At 42.8% G+C, this 21,048-nt stretch overlaps 2 protein-coding genes across 3 annotated transcripts; one reads left to right on the top strand and one right to left on the bottom strand.

Annotated features, from left to right (window-relative positions):
• Positions 1 to 146: 146 nt before the first annotated feature.
• On the top strand, positions 147 to 8,160 carry LOC118397318 (zinc finger protein ZFP2-like). Of its 2 annotated transcripts, none has more exons than XM_035791964.2 (4): positions 147 to 319; positions 5,626 to 5,890; positions 6,018 to 6,100; positions 6,364 to 8,160. In XM_035791964.2, exons 1-4 carry the CDS (start codon positions 299 to 301, stop codon positions 7,771 to 7,773), a joined length of 1,779 nt encoding a protein of 592 aa, XP_035647857.1. In that variant the 5' UTR covers positions 147 to 298; the 3' UTR covers positions 7,774 to 8,160. The 2 variants fall into 2 exon arrangements, with proteins under 2 accessions (XP_035647857.1, XP_035647856.1); XM_035791963.1 differs by lacking the exon at positions 147 to 319 and adding an exon at positions 326 to 599.
• Positions 8,161 to 13,915: 5,755 nt separating this feature from the next.
• On the bottom strand, positions 13,916 to 17,266 carry LOC118397317 (insulin-like growth factor-binding protein complex acid labile subunit). The gene is made up of 2 exons (XM_035791962.2): positions 17,066 to 17,266; positions 13,916 to 16,137 (listed from the first exon to the last, which is right to left on the bottom strand). Exon 2 carries the CDS (start codon positions 16,122 to 16,124, stop codon positions 14,070 to 14,072), a length of 2,055 nt encoding a protein of 684 aa, XP_035647855.1. The 5' UTR covers positions 16,125 to 16,137; positions 17,066 to 17,266; the 3' UTR covers positions 13,916 to 14,069.
• Positions 17,267 to 21,048: the final 3,782 nt, after the last annotated feature.

Genomic DNA, 21,048 nt, shown 5'->3' with positions numbered 1-21,048 from the left:
TGTTATTTTGGGTCGTAAACATTATTTTGAGTTAATTATGAGGGGGAGGGTGTTCCATTTATTTTACAATACAAAAGGAGGGTCATGTGAATATGTTTAATGTTGGAAAGAGTGGTGCATTATTTTTTATGACACCTTGAGTTGGACCAGCTCATCCCGCCAAGTAAATGTTGATCTGTCCCTAACCTTAAATCAAGACCAAGAAGCAAATGTTTGTTTTCATACATTTTACGATATAGCCATATTGACTTTGTATCCACTAAAAACCCACGCCTCGACCCGGAAGAACATGTGACGTATGCCGTTCGAGCTGTTTCAGGTCAGTCGGACAACAACACTGCTAACAGAACTAGCTACACGTATTTTGTAGCTAACGTTACATAGCGCTAGGTCAACTTGGCCAATAGCGCATATTTACAAATATTTGTAAGTGCGTTGTGATTTCGACAAAAATGTCAATTTTGCAAGGACAGATTGGATCCATTTTGGAGATAATGGTCAGCGCGACTGTTACAGAAATTAGCAAAGTTTTCGAGGGTTCTGCCTCGTCTGAAGTGCCAACAACGGGAGAGAACGCGAGGGAAACCCCAAATGAACAGGTATATCTGCTGATTGTGTAAAGTATGGCATTTTGTAAACCAGTCCGCTAGTTAATTACACCGAGGTTGCAGCCTCCGCCCTGGGGCGTAATCATTACCCGAAACCGTTTACTCCAGACGGAAAACGCAAACGAGAGTTGCTATTGGATACATTCAAAAAGAGCCCTCCCCATTTCGTTTTGTTTTGCTTCATTTTGATTTAAAGATGCACTATGCAGAAATCGCTCGCCATTTCCTGGTTGCTAAAATTCTAATACTTCGCCTAATTTCAGTTTGTGACAACACAGTATAGTGTTAACCGCTGTGAAATATTTTCCATAATCAAAAATATTGTTTGTAGCTGGTGTACAAAAGTAAAATATGCAAAAACGAAACTTAAGCACTGGAAACAGATAGCTCACACAGAACAGATCTACCGCTTGTTAGTCTTGTTTTCAAGGAGCGTGACTGATCAATGAGAAAGACAGATCTATAACCCAGGCCTTTGCAGTTGTATGAAAACTGTTTTAGGTATGAACCGGTCCACTGGGATACCAGTGTATTGCCGGCTGCATACAATTCGTTTGGATGTTAAAATGAAACCATCAATACGAGATAAATATCTGGCTACATTCTAAACTGAAGACCATGATTAGTTGATTATTGCTGGGGCAAAAGCGTCACCAAACTGGCCTCTGAGGACTGGGGTTATCTGTCCCCGAAGAAGAGGTGAAGCGAGCGGGGTAACTGGGCACAAAAATCTTATCTCAGCAGGTGGCATTTTTAACGTTGTATGGAGGTCAATGAGTACCGTATTTGGTTAAAAGCACATTGAATGACTTATTTGCTGTGTGGCTTATTTGATCGAATAGAAGTTTACTGATATGATACGTTTTTTTATTTATTAAACCTTTATTTAACCAGGCAAGTCGGTTAAGAACAAATTCTTATTTTCAATTGACGGCCTAGGAACAGTGGGTTAACTGCCTGTTCAGGGGCAGAACGACAGATTTGTACCTTGTCAGCTCGGGGGTTTAAACTTGCAACCTTCCGGTTACTAGTCCAACGCTCTAACCACGAGGCTACCCTGCCGCCCCGAAGTTTACTGAACTGCTATGCTTTATCTTGGCCAGGTCGCAGTTGCAAATGATAACTTGTTCTCAACTAGCATAGCTGGTTAAATAAAGGTGAATATATATATACAGTGCCTTGCGAAAGTATTCGGCCCCCTTGAACTTTGCGACCTTTTGCCACATTTCAGGCTTCAAACATAAAGATATAAAACTGTATTTTTTTGTGAAGAATCAACAACAAGTGGGACACAATCATGAAGTGGAACGACATTTATTGGATATTTCAAACTTTTTTAACAAATCAAAAACTAAAAAAATTGGGTGTGCAAAATTATTCAGCCCCTTTACTTTCAGTGCAGCAAACTCTCTCCAGAAGTTCAGTGAGGATCTCTGAATGATCCAATGTTGACCTAAATGACTAATGATGATAAATACAATCCACCTGTGTGTAATCAAGTCTCCGTATAAATGCACCTGCACTGTGATAGTCTCAGAGGTCCGTTAAAAGCGCAGAGAGCATCATGAAGAACAAGGAACACACCAGGCAGGTCCGAGATACTGTTGTGAAGAAGTTTAAAGCCGGATTTGGATACAAAAAGATTTCCCAAGCTTTAAACATCCCAAGGAGCACTGTGCAAGCGATAATATTGAAATGGAAGGAGTATCAGACCACTGCAAATCTACCAAGACCTGGCCGTCCCTCTAAACCTTCAACTCATACAAGGAGAAGACTGATCAGAGATGCAGCCAAGAGGCCCATGATCACTCTGGATGAACTGCAGAGATCTACAGCTGAGGTGGGACACTCTGTCCATAGGACAACAATCAGTCGTATATTGCACAAATCTGGCCTTTATGGAAGAGCGGCAAGAAGAAAGCCATTTCTTAAAGATATCCATAAAAAGTGTTGTTTAAAGTTTGCCACAAGCCACCTGGGAGACACACCAAACATGTGGAAGAAGGTGCTCTGGTCAGATGAAACCAAAATTGAACTTTTTGGCAACAATGCAAAACGTTATGTTTGGCGTAAAAGCAACGCAGCACATCACCCTGAACACACCATCCCCACTGTCAAACATGGTGGTGGCAGAATCATGGTTTGGGCCTGCTTTTCTTCAGCAGGGACAGGGAAGATGGTTAAAATTGATGGGAAGATGGATGGAGCCAAATACAGGACCATTCTGGAAGAAAACCTGATGGAGTCTGCAAAAGACCTGAGACTGGGATGGAGATTTGTCTTCCAACAAGACAATGATCCAAAACATAAAGCAAAATCAACAATGGAATGGTTCAAAAATAAACATATCCAGGTGTTAGAATGGCCAAGTCAAAGTCCAGACCTGAATCCAATCGAGAATCTGTGGAAAGAACTGAAAACTGCTGTTCACAAATGCTCTCCATCCAACCTCACTGAGCTCGAGCTGTTTTGCAAGGAGGAATGGGAAAAAATGTCAGTCTCTCGATGTGCAAAACTGATAGACATACCCCAAGCGACTTACAGCTGTAATCGCAGCAAAAGGTGGCGCTACAAAGTATTAACTTAAGGTACTGAATAATTTTGCACACCTAATTTTTCAGTTTTTGATTTGTTAAAAAAGTTTGAAATATCCAATAAATGTCGTTCCACTTAATGATTGTGTCCCACTTGTTGTTGATTATTCACAAAAAAAATACAGTTTTATATCTTTATGTTTGAAGCCTGAAATGTGGCAAAAGGTCGCAAAGTTCAAAGGGGCCGAATACTTTCGCATGGCACTGTATATAAGTAGGACACGTGACATCCCGGCAATTTTGCGCTGTGCCTGGTCATCATTAGTTACCACAGCCACAGAGTCATAATCCCGCATATTTCATTGTTACAGCGGCCACTATAGTATCTGGTCAATATAATACAATCTGTGCCATCCTTTAGCCCTGGGCCAGCGTTCTGATCGTACATCAAATCACATTTTATTGGTCACATACACGTGTTTAGAGAAGTTTGTGGTCATACACACATCTTTAAAAAACACAAGTGCTGGGTTAATAAAGAATACTAGTATAGAACAAGAAGGCCTGCACACTGTTAATTAAAGCTCCCAATTCACTGCTTTACTGACAGCGTTGCTATCCGAAACGGATCTTCGTCAGGTCAAACACTGAGTGTTCACATCCCAAAATATACACATTTCATCTCACATGACCATTGCGGGCATGACGCATGGTGGGTGCCAAAACATTTGTGTATCTTAAATAATGAGATGGGTGCATGTAATGGTTCCAGAAAATAATATATATTTACAAAATGACCAAGTGAGTAACCAGTAAGGCAAGACAAATTTAAAGTAAAGTAACATTCAGGTAATCAATTGTCCAATCTCAAACTCTTGATTCAGACCTCTAGGAGACCTCTAATAGACATGGTACACAAACAGTGAATCCAATACAATTCTCTTCTCAATAATAGATTATCAGATGTTTTTGCTGGTGTAGCGAAATGCTCGTGCTGCTAGTTCCAACAGTGCAGCAATCCAAATAAAAATATTTAAATATTGATCATTTATTTGACCAAGAAAGACTCAATCTCAGAGAAATCATCAGAGCGTGCGAAACAGTGCCCTTCTGTCTCAGTATTTGTAGCCCATGTATATGATGCTGTCTGGACAAAAAGAGCATGCTTTTTCAATACTTGGATGCTTTCTCCGGTGATATGGTAGTTTCATCCACTTGCGAATTGAAGGAAAGTTGTCGGGTACACTGTTCGGATGCTGGAATTGTGTAATCACCACTTGTGAATTAAGAACAGGGTGGGCTATTTTTTTATTTTTTTTATTTGACCTTTATTTAACCTTTATTTAACTAGGCAAGTCAGTTAAGAACAAATTCTTATTTTCAATAACAGCCTTTGGAACAGTGGGTTAACTGCCTGTTCAGGGGCAGAACGACAGATTTGTACCTTGTCAGCTCGGGGATTTGAACTTGCAACCTTCCGCTTACTAGTCCAACACTCTATCCTGCTGCCCCGGCATTATCATCAGTCCACCGAATCCAAGCAGTCCTATCAGTCAACTCTGGCCTTAGTACACAGTCAGTGAGGACGTGCATCTTTTACAATGGCAAGAAGACCAAGACAAATGGATGCACATGCTGCATTAGCTTTGCTACCAAATCTCTGACATCTCAGATTATTCTGAGCCTCCGAATAAGAGAGAATGGTGTGCGCTCAGAGAAGGGACAGCACCGTTTGCATAGAACGAGCTACTGGCCAATTATCAGCACAAAATGTTATCACAGAGAGCAGGCCCTAAAACATCAACAACAAACTCACCAGCTTTCGTTGTTTGACATGCTCTAACTGATGCCATTGCTTGAAGACGCACACCATGTAAGCACAAGCAGACGACAACTGACTATTTTTGCCTGCTATCATATCAACACTTACAGTATATTCATTCAAATGCCATTTTCTTTTGTGGTGATTTTCACTATCAAGCAAACCTGACACTTCTAATGTTTAGACTACTGATGTTTTCATAATTTGACCACGTATGATGCTGACCGTTTGTCTTGGTGGTTGGGGTATTTTTATTTTGTTATACGTCTTATATGTGTTCCAACACACATGCTTTCTGTTCCATAGTTATAACAAAAGGCTCTCCACAAATACAATTGATTGAACACTTGAATTACTGCGTTACGTTTATTTATCCTACAGTAACAAACCAATAAATTATTTTGTGTTATTTGGAAAACAAAATATCTTCATGTTCTGTTTCCTAAGACCTTCATGAACACAACCAAATGATCATTTTTGCAATAGCGTATATGAAATGTATTAATTACACTTAGAATGTTTGTCTGAATGAATTATAATTGCCAGAAATTCTTGTCAGCTACGTTTTATAATGGTAGCTAGCTAGTTTAGTAAACTGAAGTTTGTTCTGTGAATAATATAACCTGTATGCCTTCAACTTGCTTTTGTTCTTTTCACTCAGTTGAACCAGTTGACCTCTTTCATGGAGATACTGGCTAAGGAGGCTGTGGACAAAATCTACCAGCTATTCAACGAGTGCTCCTCTGTTCTGCATCTGGAAGTGTCTCGGAGTCAAACCGAGAATGAGGACTTGAAGAATAGGCTAGACGCGGTTGAGACCGAACTGAGGACTGTTTTAGAAGGGAGTGGAGGACGAGAGAACACATCAGCCAATGGCTGCTGCAGTGAAGTCAAGGTCATCCACCAGTTAAAAGGCACACAACCAGGTGAGACTTGCCATTATTTCAGATAGGCCATCAATCTGGTGTTAGATTGCTTTTGCACACTGTTACTAAAATCAGTGCTTTTGAATTCGATGCAAACCTTTTTGATTTTGACTGCAATCTTTTTCAGGCTTTTGCACTGGTGATGCAGAAGTGAAACGCTCCCCCATCCTCCACCTGTGGAAAGGGAGACTTCCCTCAACTGTAAACGAGGTAGGTCTATTTGCGTAACTGACAATATTCTGTTAAAGGTCTAGTTCTTGGAAAGCTGTCTGGAATTACTACGGGGTACAGAAAGTAACAACCTATTTACTTGTCTATATCACACAAGTGTCATTATGCACCATTTGGTACCAATTGTATTTAATTATTTAAAGTGAGTACATGAAGCATTTCATCCCTTTGTGGTGATTTCTGTTGTATGATATCATTATACATAGATCGGAGTCTAAAACTGCTTTCCCTCTCCATCTCAGCACTCCAACACGGAGGACACGATCGAGTCAGTTGTTATCAAAGAAGAAGGGTTGGAAGAGTACCTGTACAACAGCACATCAGACCCAAGTCATTTTTTAGAGAGCCAGGCCCAGGAGGTGAGTGACCCAGAGAACCCTACAGACGACCCAAAGGACAAAGGTGGCGACACAGGGCCAAAGTGTTTGAGAAAGCCAAAGATCACAGGGGCTCGTCGGGCAAAGCCCAAAAAGGAGAACCACCTTAGCTGCAAGCACTGCAGGAAGACATTCAGCAAACTGATCCAGCTGAAAGCTCACCAGGTGATCCATGCAGCAGCGGAGAAACCTTTTATCTGCCAGCAGTGCGGCAGAGGTTTTTCCTTTAAACGCAGTTTGGATGCACACCAGCTGCTTCACACAGGAGAGAGACCGCACACATGTGGCGAGTGTGGTAAAGCTTTCACCCTAAAGCAGCTACTCAAGAATCACCAGAGACTCCATGCAGGGTTGAGACCGTTCCGCTGTGACGAATGTGGCAAGAGCTTTAACCGGGCCCACGGTCTCAAGATGCACCAGATCGTCCACACGGGAGAGAGGAAGTACAGGTGTGAGATCTGCAAGAAGAGTTTCAGCATACCAGGAAATCTCCACAGGCACCAGCGTATACACACCGGTGAGAAACCGTTCCGCTGCGATACGTGCGGGAAAAGCTTCAACCAGGCAGACACTCTGAAAGGCCACCAGCGGATCCACACAGGAGAGAGGCCATTTACCTGTGAGACGTGCGGGAAGTGTTTCATTCAAAGAAGTGCTCTGAAAATGCACCAAAGAACCCACGCAGGAGAGAGCGCCTTCCTCTGTGTGGTATGCGGGACAGTCCTGGCTTGCGTCAACTCCCTCAAGACACACCTTCAGACTCACACAGCAGAGATGCCTTGTATGTGCTCAGTGTGCGGTAGTAGTCTCAGTTCTCTCACTCACCTCAAATCGCACCAGCAACTCCACACTATGGAGAAGCCGCACAGCTGTGGCCTATGCAACAAGAGCTTCAAGTCGGTCAGCTACCTGAACATACACATGAAAACTCACACTGGGGAGAGACCGTTCACCTGTGACGTGTGTGGAAGGATGTTCACTCAACACAGCAGCCTGAAAACCCACCAGGCGGTCCATACTGGGGAGAAACCTTTCAGCTGTGAAACGTGTGGGAAATGTTTCAGCAACACTGGGAACCTCAACAGGCACCAGCGGATACACACTGGAGAGAAGCCTTTTAGCTGTGACCTCTGTGGGAGGAGCTTCAACCAGGGCAACAGCCTCAAAGCCCACAAACAAATCCACACAGGAGAGAAACTTTACATGTGCGACAAATGCGGGAAGAGTTTTTCCTACCTGAGGAATCTGAAAGATCACAAGTGTTACTATATCTAAAACCAATAGGCATTGCCTCGTATTGCGATGGACCACACTTGGTTTGAACAATTGTCTCGGCATTAAAAATGCATTTATAGGTCAGTGAGTGGCATACTTGACATATGAAGTGTACTGATAAGATTGGTTGTCAAAACAGCCCTATTCAAAGTATTTAATTTTAAACATGACTTGTTTTAGAAATCAACTTTGATTTTGAAAAATGAATAACCAGTTGCCTTTGTTGGGTAGAAGGGCTTGGATTGGCTGGTGGTCCAGTAGCTGTTCAATGGAGCAGAGACTAATTTATTTGAGAAGGATGTACATCTGTAACCTTTCTTGTCTTGTGTACCTTTTATTATTGTTGTCTCATTTGTGAGCCAATGGTAAATAAAACTCTTGAAATTAGTCCTCTGTGTGTGTGTGTGTATATATTTTGAAGCATTACTTGTTATTCTTGCTATCTGTGCATATAGTCCCTCTAACAGCTGCAACATAATATTGAGCAAATTGAAGGGGTATTGAGGGATAATTTATTTGTATTTTTTTTTAGGTGTGTGGCTTGTCAGTAGAGCGAAACATGTCTGAAACCCTGATGAAGACAGCTTGCAGTCGAAACGTTGGTTATTAATTTATTGCATCGGAGCTGCTAGTGTGCTGCTTTTTTTTAAGGATTCAAATTATTGGGTGCCTACAGGTTGGTGTCCCTCTATGGCGCTAATCACCTTCAACCTCTAAAGGTTGACTCAAGGCTCACTCACGAATGCTCAGCAGTAATGCCCCTCAGCACTTGTGGGCATTATAATGTAGTATCTTTGACTCTGTACAGTGGGTACGCAGGGATGTGTAATGGCATTTAGAAGCACAAGCAGTTGTATCTCTGAGTGCGACTGCATGTCTCAAGTTGGAGAGAGGTATGTATGTATGTATGTTTTGTATCCATGGATGGGCAATTAGTCATACATTATACAGTAAATGCCTTAAGTTTATTAACTCCGAACAACACTCCTTTGAGTCTAATTCACATCAAGATCTCACATTATGGCAGATATTGTAAATGATCAAGAAATGAAATAAAAATAAAAGCATGAATTTTCAATAAAGCATTTAAAAACAATTCTGTGGCATTTTAAACTTAGATTCTTTACAGTGCATTTGCAATAGACAGTTGCATGAAAGCAATAAACATAACCATCTGAAAACAAAGAAACTGCAAAAGGAAGTCACAGAAAACCAAATACCTAGAAGCCAAGCTGTAAGCACTGTCAGCATCTCTAGGGGAAATTTGCTTCTGGGGCAGCATGCAATGCTCACACATGGTTTTAATAGGTTTGCAGGCTGTGAAATGGGTCGGTTGAGTGAGGAACACATGGGTTCACCCTGTAGCTTCTGGGTGTTGTTGATGATCCAGTTACTGATGTACAGTGGCAAGAAAAAGTATGTGAATCCTTTGGAAGTACCTGGATTTCTGCATAATTTGGTCATAAAATTTGATCTGATCTTCATCTAGGTCACAACAATAGACAAACACAGTCTGCTTAAACTAATAACACACAAACAAATATACGTTTTCATGTCTTTATTGAAGACACCATGTAAACATTCACAGTGCAGGGTGGGAAAAATATGTGAAACCCTTTAATAACTGGTTGGCCCTCCTTTGGCAGCAATAACCTCAAACAAACGTTTTCTGTAGTTGCGGATCAGACCTGCACAACGGTCAGGAGGAATTTTGGACCATTCCACTTTACAAAACTGTTTCAGCTCAGCAATATTCTTGGGATTTCTGGTGTGAATTGCTCTCTTGAGGTCATGCCACAGCATCTCCATCGGGTTGAGGCCAGGACTCTGACTGGGCCACTCCAGAAGGTGTATTTTCTTCTGTTGAAGCCATTCTGTTGTTGATTTACTTCTGTGTTTTGGGTCATTGTCCTGTTGCATCACCCAACTTTTGTTAAGCTTCAATTGGCAGACAGCCTAACATTCTCTTGCAAAATGTCTTGATAAACTTGGGAATTAATTTTTCCATCAATGATAGCAAGCTGTCCAGGCCTTGATGCAGCAAAGCAGCCCAAAATCACGATGCTCCCTCCACCTTACTTCACAGTTGGGATGAGGTTTTGATGTTGAAGTGCTGTGCCTTTTTTTCTCCACACATAGTGTTGTGTGTTCCTTCCAAACAACTCAACAGTAATATCATGTCTCCACAGAATATTTTGCCAGTAGCGCTGTGAAACATCCAGATGCACTTTTGCAAACTTCAGATGTGCAGCAATGGGTTTTTTTGGACAGCAGTGGCTTCTTCCGTGGTGTTCTCCAATGAACACCATTCTTGTTTAGTGCTGTATGTATTGTAGACTCGTCAACAGAGATGTTAGCATCTTCCAGAGATTTCTGTAAGTCTTTAGCTGAGACTCTAGGATTCTTCTTAACCTCCTTTAACATTCTGCGCTTTGCTCTTGCAGTCATCTTTGCAGGACGGCCACTCCTAGGGAAAGTAGCAACAGTGCTGAACTTTCTCCATTTATAGACAATTTGTCTTACCGTGGACTGATGAACATCAATAATATAAAATAAAATAATAATATCAAGGCTTTTAGAGATACTTTTGTAAACCCTTTCCAGCTTTATGCAAGTCAACAATTCTTGATCTTAGGTCTTCTGAGAAATGCTTCTTGTGAATATCAAACTCAAATTTTGTTAGTGTTTTTTATAGAGCAAGGCAGCTCTAACCAACATCTCCAATCTAGTCTCATTGATTGGACTCCAGATTAGCTGACTCCTAACTCCAATTAGCTTTTGGAGAAGTCATTAGCCTAGGGGTTCACATACTTTCCCCAACCTATATTGTAAATGTTTAAATTATGTATTCAATATAGACAAGAAAAATACAATACTTTGCGTGTTATTAGTTTAAGCACACTATGTTTGTCTGTTGTTGTGATTTAGATGAAGATCAGATCAAATTTGATGACCAATTTATGTAGACATCCAGGTAATTCCAAAGGGTTCACATACTTTTTCTTGCCACTGTACAGAAATGGCTGATCTGCAAGGGCAGTCCCAGGGGTTCCCCTCCAGGTGGAGAATCTTCAGGCTCTCCAGAGGCTCCAGTGTCCCATTCACAAGAGTACTGAGGCGGTTTGATTTCAGGTGCAGTTTCTGGAGGTGGTGAAGGCCTTGAAACATGTTAGGGTGTAGCAGTTTGATCTGGTTGTTGTCCAAGTCAAGCTCCTGTAAGTCAGCCAGGGGGGCGAAGACTTGAGGGTGCAAAGCCACCAAGCGGTTGTTCTGGAAAAGGGGTGCAGTGACACATCCTTGAGGGCAGCAAGGGGCACATAATCTAACCTGTTTCCACTGGTAACCTAATTCATGTCATGTTAACTTGGGTACTTAAATTGCTATGGTAAGTGTGCAAATATGCAAATCCTTATAGGGTAATCAGTTAATGATTTCCATAATGATATTTGTAACGGCGTCCGTCTGTCGAAGGAGAAGCGGACCAAAATGCAGCGTGGTGGTTACTCATGTTCTTTAATGAAGAATAGCGATACATGAAATAACTATAAAGATTACAAAACAACAAACGGAACGTGAAAACCTATACAGCCTGTCTGGTGAACAACTACACAGAGACAGGAACAATCACCCACCAAAACACTCACAGAATATGGCCTAAATATGGTTCCCAATCAGAGACAACGAGAATCACCTGACTCTGATTGAGAACCGCCTCAGGCGGCCATAGACTACGTCGAAGCCCCACAAAACCCCAAGACAAAAAACACACCACAATAACCCATGTCACACCCTGGCCTGACCAAATATATAAAGAAAACACAAAATACTAAGACCAAGGCGTGACAATATTGTTGCACACTTTACATTGATTAATTAATTTAATATGTGGTTATGGTGGTCTGCCTTGCACCCATCTAGGATCATCCTTCCCTCCAATCCTCCTTCCTGAAAATCAAAAGTCTACATTTGCTGCCTGTCAGTCAAATTGGGCATGGCAGAATTTCTGTTTACAGACCAAACTCACCAAGACCAAAGACCTTTGGGTATTTTCCCCAAAGTTCTCTGACATACTCAATGTACTTAATAGCAGATCATTTGTCATTTAGATTAAGGGCCACTTTCTAGCCACCCAGCCACTCTACAGCAGCACCCCACCTAGAATCCAGTGCAGGAGGTGAGGGACCAAACCTCATGTGTTCTGCTGTGTTCTGCTTAGGGTGCCTGACCTGACCCCATGTTCCACAGTTTCCTTAATTTCTTTCAATTTAGGGTTAATCACATTCAACCTCATAAAAGTTTGACTCAAGGCTCACTCACGAATGCTCAGCAATAATGCCCCTCAGCACTTGTAGGCGAATGTATCTTTGACTCTGCACAGTGGGAACGCAGTGATGTCTAGTGGCATTTAGAAGCACGAGCAGGTGTATCTCTGAGTGCGACTGCATGTCTCAAGTTGGAGAGAGTATGTATGTATGTTTTGTATCCATGCATGGGCAATTAGTCATACATTATACAATAAATGCCTTAAGTTTATTAACTCTGAACAGCACTCATTTCAGTTTAATTCACATCATGATCCCAAATTATGGCAGATATTATAACATTTCAAGAAATTCAATGAAATGGTTACTTTTATTTCAAAGAAAAACTAAATAAACTCAGCAAAAAAAAGAAACGTCCCTTTTTCAGGACCCTGTCTTTCAAAGATAATTCGTAAAAATCCAAATAACTTCACAGATCTTCATTGTAAAGGGTTTAAACACTGTTTCCCATGCTTGTTCAATGAACCATAAACAATTAATGAACATGCACCTGTGGAACGGTCGTTAAGATCCTAACAACTTACAGTTGGTAGGCAATTAAGGTCCCAGTTATGAAATCTTAGGACTAAAGAGGCCTTTCTACTGACTCTGAAAAACACCAAAAGAAAGATGCCCAGGGTCCCTGCTCATCTGCGTGAACGTGCCTTAGGCTTGCTGCAATGAGACATGAGGACTGCAGATGTGGCCAGGGCAATAAATTGCAATGTCCGTACTGTGAGACGCCTAAGACAGCGCTACAGGGAGATGTGATGGATAGCTGATCGTCCTCGCAGTGGCAGACCACGTGTAACTAACAACATCTGCACAGGATCGATACATCCAAACATCACACCTGCAGGACAGCTACAGGATGGCAACAACAACTGCCCGAGTTACACCAGTAACGCACAATCCCTCCATCAGTGCTCAGACTGTCTGCAATAGACTAGGAGAGGCTGGACTGAGGGCTTGTAGGCCTGTTGTAAGGCAGGTCCTCACCAGACATCACCGGCAACAGCGTCACCTATGGGCACAAACCCACCGTCGCTGGACCAGACAGGACTGGCAAAAAGTGCTCTTCACTGATGAGTCACGATTTTGTCTCACCAGGGGTGATGGTTGGATTCGCGGTTATCGTCGAAGGAATGAGCGTTACACCGAGGCCTGTACTCTGGAGTGGGATCGATTTGGAGGTGGAGGTGGAGGTCTGGGGTGTCATGGTCTGGGGCGGTGTGTCACAGCATCATCGGACTGAGCTTGTTGTCATTGCAGGCAGTCTCAACACTGTGTGTTACAGGTAGACATCCTCCTCCCTCATGTGGTACCCTTCCTGCAGGCTCATCCTGACATGACCCTCCAGCATGACAATGCCACCAGCCATACTGCTCATTCTGTGAGTGATTTCCTGCAAGACAGGAATGTCAGTGTTCCGCCATGGCCAGCGACGATCCCGGATCTCAATCCCATTGAGCCCGTCTGGGACCTGTTGGATCGGAGGGTGAGGGCTAGGACCATTCCCCCAGAAATGTTCGGGAACTTGCAGGTGCCTTGGTGGAAGAGTGGGGTAACATCTCACAGAAAGAACTGGCAAATCTGGTGCAGTCCATGAGGAGGAGATGCACTGCAGTACTTAATGCAGCTGGTGGCCACACCAGATACTGACTGTTACTTTTGATTTATTTTGAACCCCCCTTTGTTCAAAGACACAATATTACATTTCTGTTAGTCACATGTCGGTGGAACTTGTTCAGTTTATGTCTCAGTTGTTGAATCTTGTTATGTTCATACAAATATTTACACACGTTAAACTTGCTGAAAATAAAAGCAGTTGACAGTGAGAGGACGTTTCTTTTTTTATTTAAATACACAATTCCATGGTATTTTAATCTTTACACTACATCAACTTAGATTCTTAACAATGCATTTGCAATAGACAGTTGCATGAAAGCAATAAACATAACCATCTGAAAACAGGAAAGAAACCGCAAAAGGAAGTCACAGAAAACCAATACCTAGAAGCCAAGCTGTAAGCACTGTCAGCATCTCTAGGGGAAATTTGCTTCTGGGGCAGCATGCAATGCTCACACAGGGTTTTAATAGATTTGCAGGCTGTGAAATGGGTCGGTTGATTGAGGAACACATGGGTTTGTCCTGTAGCTTCTGGGTATTGTTGATAATCCAGTTATTGATGTACAGAATGGGTGATCTGCAAGAGCAGTCCCAGGGGTTCCCCTCCAGGTGGAGGATCTTCAGGCTCTCCAGAGGCTCCAGTGTCCCATTCACAAGAGTACTGAGGCGGTTTGATTTCAGGTGCAGTTTCTGGAGGTGGTGAAGGCCTTGAAACACGTCAGGGTGTAGCAGTTTGATCTGGTTGTTGTCCAAGTCAATCTCCTGTAAGTCGACCAGGGGGGAGAAAACTTGAGGGTGCAAGGACACCAAGCGGTTGTTCTGGAGAAGGAGTCTACGTAAATCATCCAGGGAGTAGAAGGTGGCATATGGGAGATCATGAAGCTGGTTGAAGCTGAGATTAAGCTCCTTTAGGGCACCTAACCCATCAAAGTCTGTAGAAGCCAGTGCTGTGAGGCGGTTGTTGTTCAAATCCAGAATCTTGAGGCTTCGAAGCTTAGAAAATAAGCCTTTTGGAAGATCTTCAATCAGGTTTTCATTCAACAGGAGCTCTCTCAGTTCACCAAGGGTAGAAAACTGCTCAGGGTGAATTGCTGTGAGACGGTTGTTGAAGAGCTTCAGGAAGTGGAGTTTTGTCAAACCATGGAAGATGGACCTAGCGAGAGACCTGAGGTGGTTATTGTCTAACTGTAGCTCCCTGAGACTCTTGGTCTTGTGGAATAGGCCTCTGGGAATCTTGCTTAGTACGTTGTTGTCCAGGTAGAGTTTCCGTAGGCTCCTCAAGCTGGAGAACAAGGCTTTGTGGAGGTCAGATATCTGATTGTTGGCCAGCTGGAGTTCCCTTAGCTTAGACATCATGTGAAAGAGCCCTGGTGGAATGGATGAGATCTTGTTGCTGTCAAGCTGCAGCTCTCTCAGCCCAGTTAGGTTGTGAAACAGGTCCTCTGGAAGGTATGTCAGGTTGTTATGGTAGAGATCCAGGAGCTCCAGTCTGCCTAGATATTGAAAAACTTCAGAGGGGAGGGATTTGAGGTTATTGTAGCTCAGATCCAATTGACCGAGATGGAATAGACCGCTCAATGAGTCCTCAGCTATTCTGCTCAGGCCGTTATTATTCAAAACCAAAATCCTTAGATGGCTGAGCTCAGAGAAAGCATCTTCTGGTATGAAGGTGATGCTGTTCTTCTGGAGGTACAAGCTGTGCAGCTGTGACACATCCCTCAGGGCAGCAATGGGCACAAAATCAAACTTGTTTCCACTGAGGTCCAGATGGCTCAGGTTAACTGCTCCCCTGAATGTGCCATTCCCAATGCTAACCAAGTTGTTCTTGGACAAAATCAGCTTTACCAACTTGGAGGAGTTCTCAAACACCCCTTCTTCAAACTCCACAATACTGTTGCTGCTCAGGTGAAGGTCAGTGAGTGCAGGGGCTCCACTCAGTGCCCCATACTGCAGGCTGTTGATCTGGTTCAGTGTGAGAATGAGCGTCTTCAATTGACCAAGGCCTTGGAGAGTTCCTGGGTGCAGGGCCTCCATGTGGTTCTCACTGAGGTCCAGGAAGGTGAGCGCTGAGAGGCCTTTGAGCTGCCCAGGGCCCAGTGAACCCAGGCAATTACCCCTGAGAAACAGCTTGACCAGGCTGCTCATGTTGGGCCAGATGAAGTTGAAGGTCAAGGAGACATTGAGGCGGTTTTTGGTGAGATCCAGGAACTGCAGCTGCTCCAGTCCACTGGTGGGGAATGTCTGGATCAGGTTGTGGGCCATATAAAGCTCCTCAATACCATCGGGGAGGTTAGGGAATTTCTTCAGCCTCTTGTCCGGGCAGCTGACTGTGACGTTGTCCAGACATTCACATGGTGAGGCAGGGCAGGTAGCAGCGACTGAGATGAGGGCCATGATGACCGTGCTTAAAATCCCCAACATCGCCAGGAAAGTGCTGATGTGGGAAGGAAAGGAAAGCGGGCCAACATGAGATGTGAAACAAATATATGAAACTTCTGTTGAACCATAATTCCTGCTTACGGTAAACATCCTGCTCAACAGTTTCAATGTAATCTATGCCATTTCATTGTTCCTTTCTTTGGATATCCAGTACAATGTCTCAATGTCTTGTTAATTACGTGAAAAACTTGCGACTCTACAAACCTGTTGGATGCATTTGCAGTACAGAAAGAAAACATTTGATCACAAATCCAAAATGCTGGCGTATGAGCTAAATTAAAGGTTTTCAGTCTCCAAATAAATACATAGTGGAGTTTGTCTATAAACATGTCAGCACTGTGTAGCAATGAGTACATTATAATTACACTGTGCTTGCCAACTTAATGCATATATACTTTCCCTGTCACTTACTATAAAATGGGACCCAACGGATTGCTCTGTCTTTCCAGTAGATTCCCTTTCATCATTAAAACTTTTATTGAGATTTAAGGGGCAACCTGCAGTTCAAACAATAACAAAGCATCCCCACACCACTGTTTTGGTAAAAAGCTTGGGCTGCAAAAATGTAATACTCTCAAATTCATGGGGAGAGCTATGGATACAAGGGAAACAATGGCGTAAACCATGTTTTGAGGCTATACATTGTTTGTTTACAATTACGATGTTTACTAACAAAAGAGTACATGTTTTTGGTTCTGATGGGGTACGACAGTTGAACTAAGCTAATGAGGCATCGATAAGTTATATTCTTCAAAAATCATTAACTTTAAAGTCTAAAATGCATCAAGCGAGGCAGATTGCCCCTTTAAGAAGTTTTAGCAATGACAAAAGTGTAAATGTGCATGCATTCTGACTTTGAAAACACACTGTTGCATGAAAATATTTGACCAAAAATGGTATTCACTAGTCATAAATCAACTTACCTTTGAGGAGGAGAGATTAGTGCTGCATCTGATAGCTGTGAGTCATAAATTGTGAAAGGCACAGAGATTAATTCTTCATTTTAAAGGTGAGGTTTTTACGAAGTGTCGGAAACTTCCTAATAGGTCAGCACAATTTCTGCAGTTTAGAGACCCTGTCTGTGACATCAGATCAGTCTCACATTTGATTACCACAGAAAGCTAAGCATGTGTCTAAATGTGACAGATGCATGTCAGTACCAAGAAAATGATAGAAACCACTTCAAAGCTTCATCTGTGACCGCACTGCAATCAGTCGAGGCTGTGTCTAGGGTAAAGCACACTGATACTATCTTGCTGTGCTTGATCGTGTAGAAAATGCAAAAGGCACACACATTTTGATGGGAAATATAGTATTTGTAACCTTATTATTACATAGTAATGTACTGTGGAGAGAGAGAGAGAGAGAGAGAGAGAGAGAGAGAGAGAGAGAGAGAGAGAGAGAGAGAGAGAGAGAGAGAGAGAGAGAGAGAGAGAGAGAGAGAGAGAGAGAGAGAGAGAGAGAGAGAGAGACGCAATGGTCTGTTTAGCTGGTTCACTTTCTATTTACTTCTATAATGTAAACTCAGCAAAAAATAAACGTCCTCTCACTGTCAACTGTGTTTATTTTCAGGAAACTTAACATGTGTAAATATTTGTATGAACATACAATTCAACAGCTGAGACATAAACTGAACAAGTTCAACAGACATGTGACTAACAGAAATTGAATAATGTGTCCCTGAACAAAGGGGGCGTCAAAATCAAAAGTAACAGTCCATATCTGGTGTGGTCACCAGCTGCATTAAATACTGCAGTGCATCTTCTCCTCATGGACTACACCAGATTTGCCAGTTCTTGCTGTGAGATGTTACCCCACACTTCCACCAAGGCACCTGCAAGTTCCCGAACATTTCCGGGGGGAATGGCCCTAGCCCTCACTCTCTGGTCCAACAGGTTCCAGACGTGCTCAATGGGATTGAGATCCGGGCTCTTTGCTGGCCATGACAGAACACTGACATTCCTGTCTTGCAGGAAATCACGCACAGAATGAGCAGTATGGCTGGTGGAATTGTCATGCTGGAGGGTCATGTCAGGATGAGCCTGCAGGAAGGGTACCACATGAGGGAGGAGGATGTCTTCCCTGTAACGAACAGCATTGAGATTGCCTACAATGACAATAAGCTCAGTCCGATGATGCTGTGACACACCGCCCCAGACCATGACGGACCCTCCACCTCCAAATCGATCCCGCTCCAGAGTACAGACCTCGGTCTAACGCTCATTCCTTCGACGATAAACGTGAATCGGACCATCACCCCTGGTGAGACAAAACCGCGACTCGTCAGTGAAGAGCACTTTTTGCCAGCCCTCTCTGGTCCAGCGACGGTAGGTTTGTGCCCATAGGCGACGTTGTTGCCGGTGATGTCTGGTGAGGACCTGCCTTACAACAGACCTACAAGCCCTCAGTCCAGCCTCTCTCAGCCTATTGCGGACAGTCTGATCGCTGATGGAGTGATTGTGCGTTCCTGGTATATCTCGGGCAGTTGTTGTTGCCATCCTGTACCTGTCCCACAGGTGTGATGTTTGGATGAACCAATCCTGTGCAGGTTTTGTTAAACAGTACGGACATTGCCCTCTATTGCCCTGGCCACATCTGCAGTCCTCATGCCTCATTGCAGCATGCGTAAGGCAGATGAGCAGGGACCCCGGGCATCTTTCTTTTGGTGTTTTTCAGAGTCAGTAGAAAGGCCTCTTTAGTCCTAAGATTTCATAACTGGGACCTTAATTGCCTACCGTCTGTAAGCTGTTAGTGTCTTAACGACCGTTCCACAAGTGCATGTTCATTAATTGTTTATGGTTCATTGAACAAGCATGGGAAACAGTGTTTAAATCCTTTACAATGAAGATCTGTGAAGTTATTTGTATTTTTACGAATTAACTTTGAAAGACAGGGTCCTGAAAAAGGGCCGTTTCTTTTTTTGCTGAGTTTGTTAGTTTCAATCACCAAGCATATATCTCAGAGCCTAGAAGCATGGCAAGTACCTTTATGCTAGATGAAAGTGAGAATGTCCTTAACAGGCATGACTAGCACATGACTAAGAAAGCTGCAGGCAATCATCATGTCACAACTCTATGGATAAAATGGGGTTTTGCTGATGATACAATAAAACACTGCCACCACAAGTAAAATAATCATTGATAACCACAAGATGACGCCATCACAACAGTTATAAGGATGCCTCCGGCCATGATGAGGCTACTACTCCACTAGGTGGCCCTCTACAACATACAGAATTGCAACACAGCACAGAAAGAAAACAGGATGACATTGCAACTTCTCACCAACATGATGTATCTAAAAATGTCAATCAACAAACAATATCAACATAACAAGCAAAAGTATGATCTATACATGAGATATTTAGAAACATAATTCCTAAAAATGCCAATCTTACCTATTTCAATGGTAATTTACCCAATGCATTATTTTGTTGCTGATATACTCTTGAAAACCATGATGTATACAATCAATGGCCTATATTTCTATCTATTTGGTTCCTTTATCAATTTGTATTCAAATAAACAGTTGGACAACATGTTCAATCATTTTTGAATTACAGTCAAGGCTCATCAAATATAATAATGATTCTGTTCACAAATAGTTATTTCTAAACTTTTAACAACAACATCCTGGGCATCAGGGCCAGGGTTGGACAGACTCTTGATTAAGGGCAGAGCATGGCCTCCAGTGTGCCTCCAGACGTCATAATCTCTGCCAGATTAGAGATGAATGCAGTGGGGGGTTGGCTGTGGTGCTGCCTACCAACAATTGTAATTAGAACGTTGAGATGACTTGGTCTGAAATATAGTAGGTCAACTGGAATAGAGAGAAGTTACAGTACTTTGTAACTCTTCTCCAGTGGTGTCAGCGCAGAAACAACCAGTGTCCGAGGATATGTAAAGCATTTTGGAGTTTGGATAACAGTGGACCGTTCATGTTGCCATGTTATTATAGGCCTACATTGAGTGGGCTTGTTTTTTTAATTATAACGTAGAAGTCAAATAGTTAAAAGGGCTCAACACTCTCTCAGCTGAAGTTATAAGGTAACATGTTTGGAATGAATGGGCTACTAATGGGTTATTAATACAGTACTAATACTATTAATTCATGAAGCTATATCAAATCAGATCTGCCAAGAGTCTTGAGTCAGACAGTGGAGGCTCTGTTGGACAGTGGACCTGACTGGAGGTGGTGTGTGTTTAGTTCCTCAGGGTCAACCAGGGATGCAGTGGTGGGCTGGGCCCTGGTCGATCACCCTGACCTACTCCGTGTGCACACATCACTTACAATCATGTCCAGGCTCTCTCTGTGGTACACACTGTGGAAAGAGCAGCACCAACTGACACCCACACTTCACCTGCCTTTACACATACCCCATTAGGACTATTGAAAATTCCACATAAAGCGGTTTCCAAATGATTTGGTCCCAAATGACTGCCTAATGATGCTTCGGGACTAGACGCTGATTAGAGAGAGTCTGACGCGTGGAACTTTTCAATAGTGGCTCACTTTCTCACACTGCTCTTATGTGCTCTCACACTGCTCTATCACCCATGTGAAACCAAGAAAAGCGCTAAACCAACATCCACTATATGCCTATCTCAATAACAAAATAGCAAGATCCCGGGGACCACAGCAGAATGAGGTGTTCATGGGCCCGACCCTCTCGTGTCCGATTTGTACAGGTGAGACTATAGTCTTTGGTGGTGTGCTTCTGCTGTCATCACCCACATGGTATGATCTATAAATAGACGTGGATAATATAGCTAGATTAAAACATAGAAATGCTATACACCAGAGAACAGATGGTTTGTTCTCACAACAATAGAAATTACAAGTGGAGGGGAAATTAAATACAAGTACAGTAGTTGTTTGTTGCTTTGTTTAAGTGTGTCTATTTTAG

Source organism: Oncorhynchus keta, chromosome 18 (genome assembly GCF_023373465.1).
Source record: "Oncorhynchus keta strain PuntledgeMale-10-30-2019 chromosome 18, Oket_V2, whole genome shotgun sequence".
Lineage (NCBI taxonomy): Eukaryota > Metazoa > Chordata > Actinopteri > Salmoniformes > Salmonidae > Oncorhynchus > Oncorhynchus keta.
This window is presented reverse-complemented; position numbering and strand designations above follow the sequence as displayed.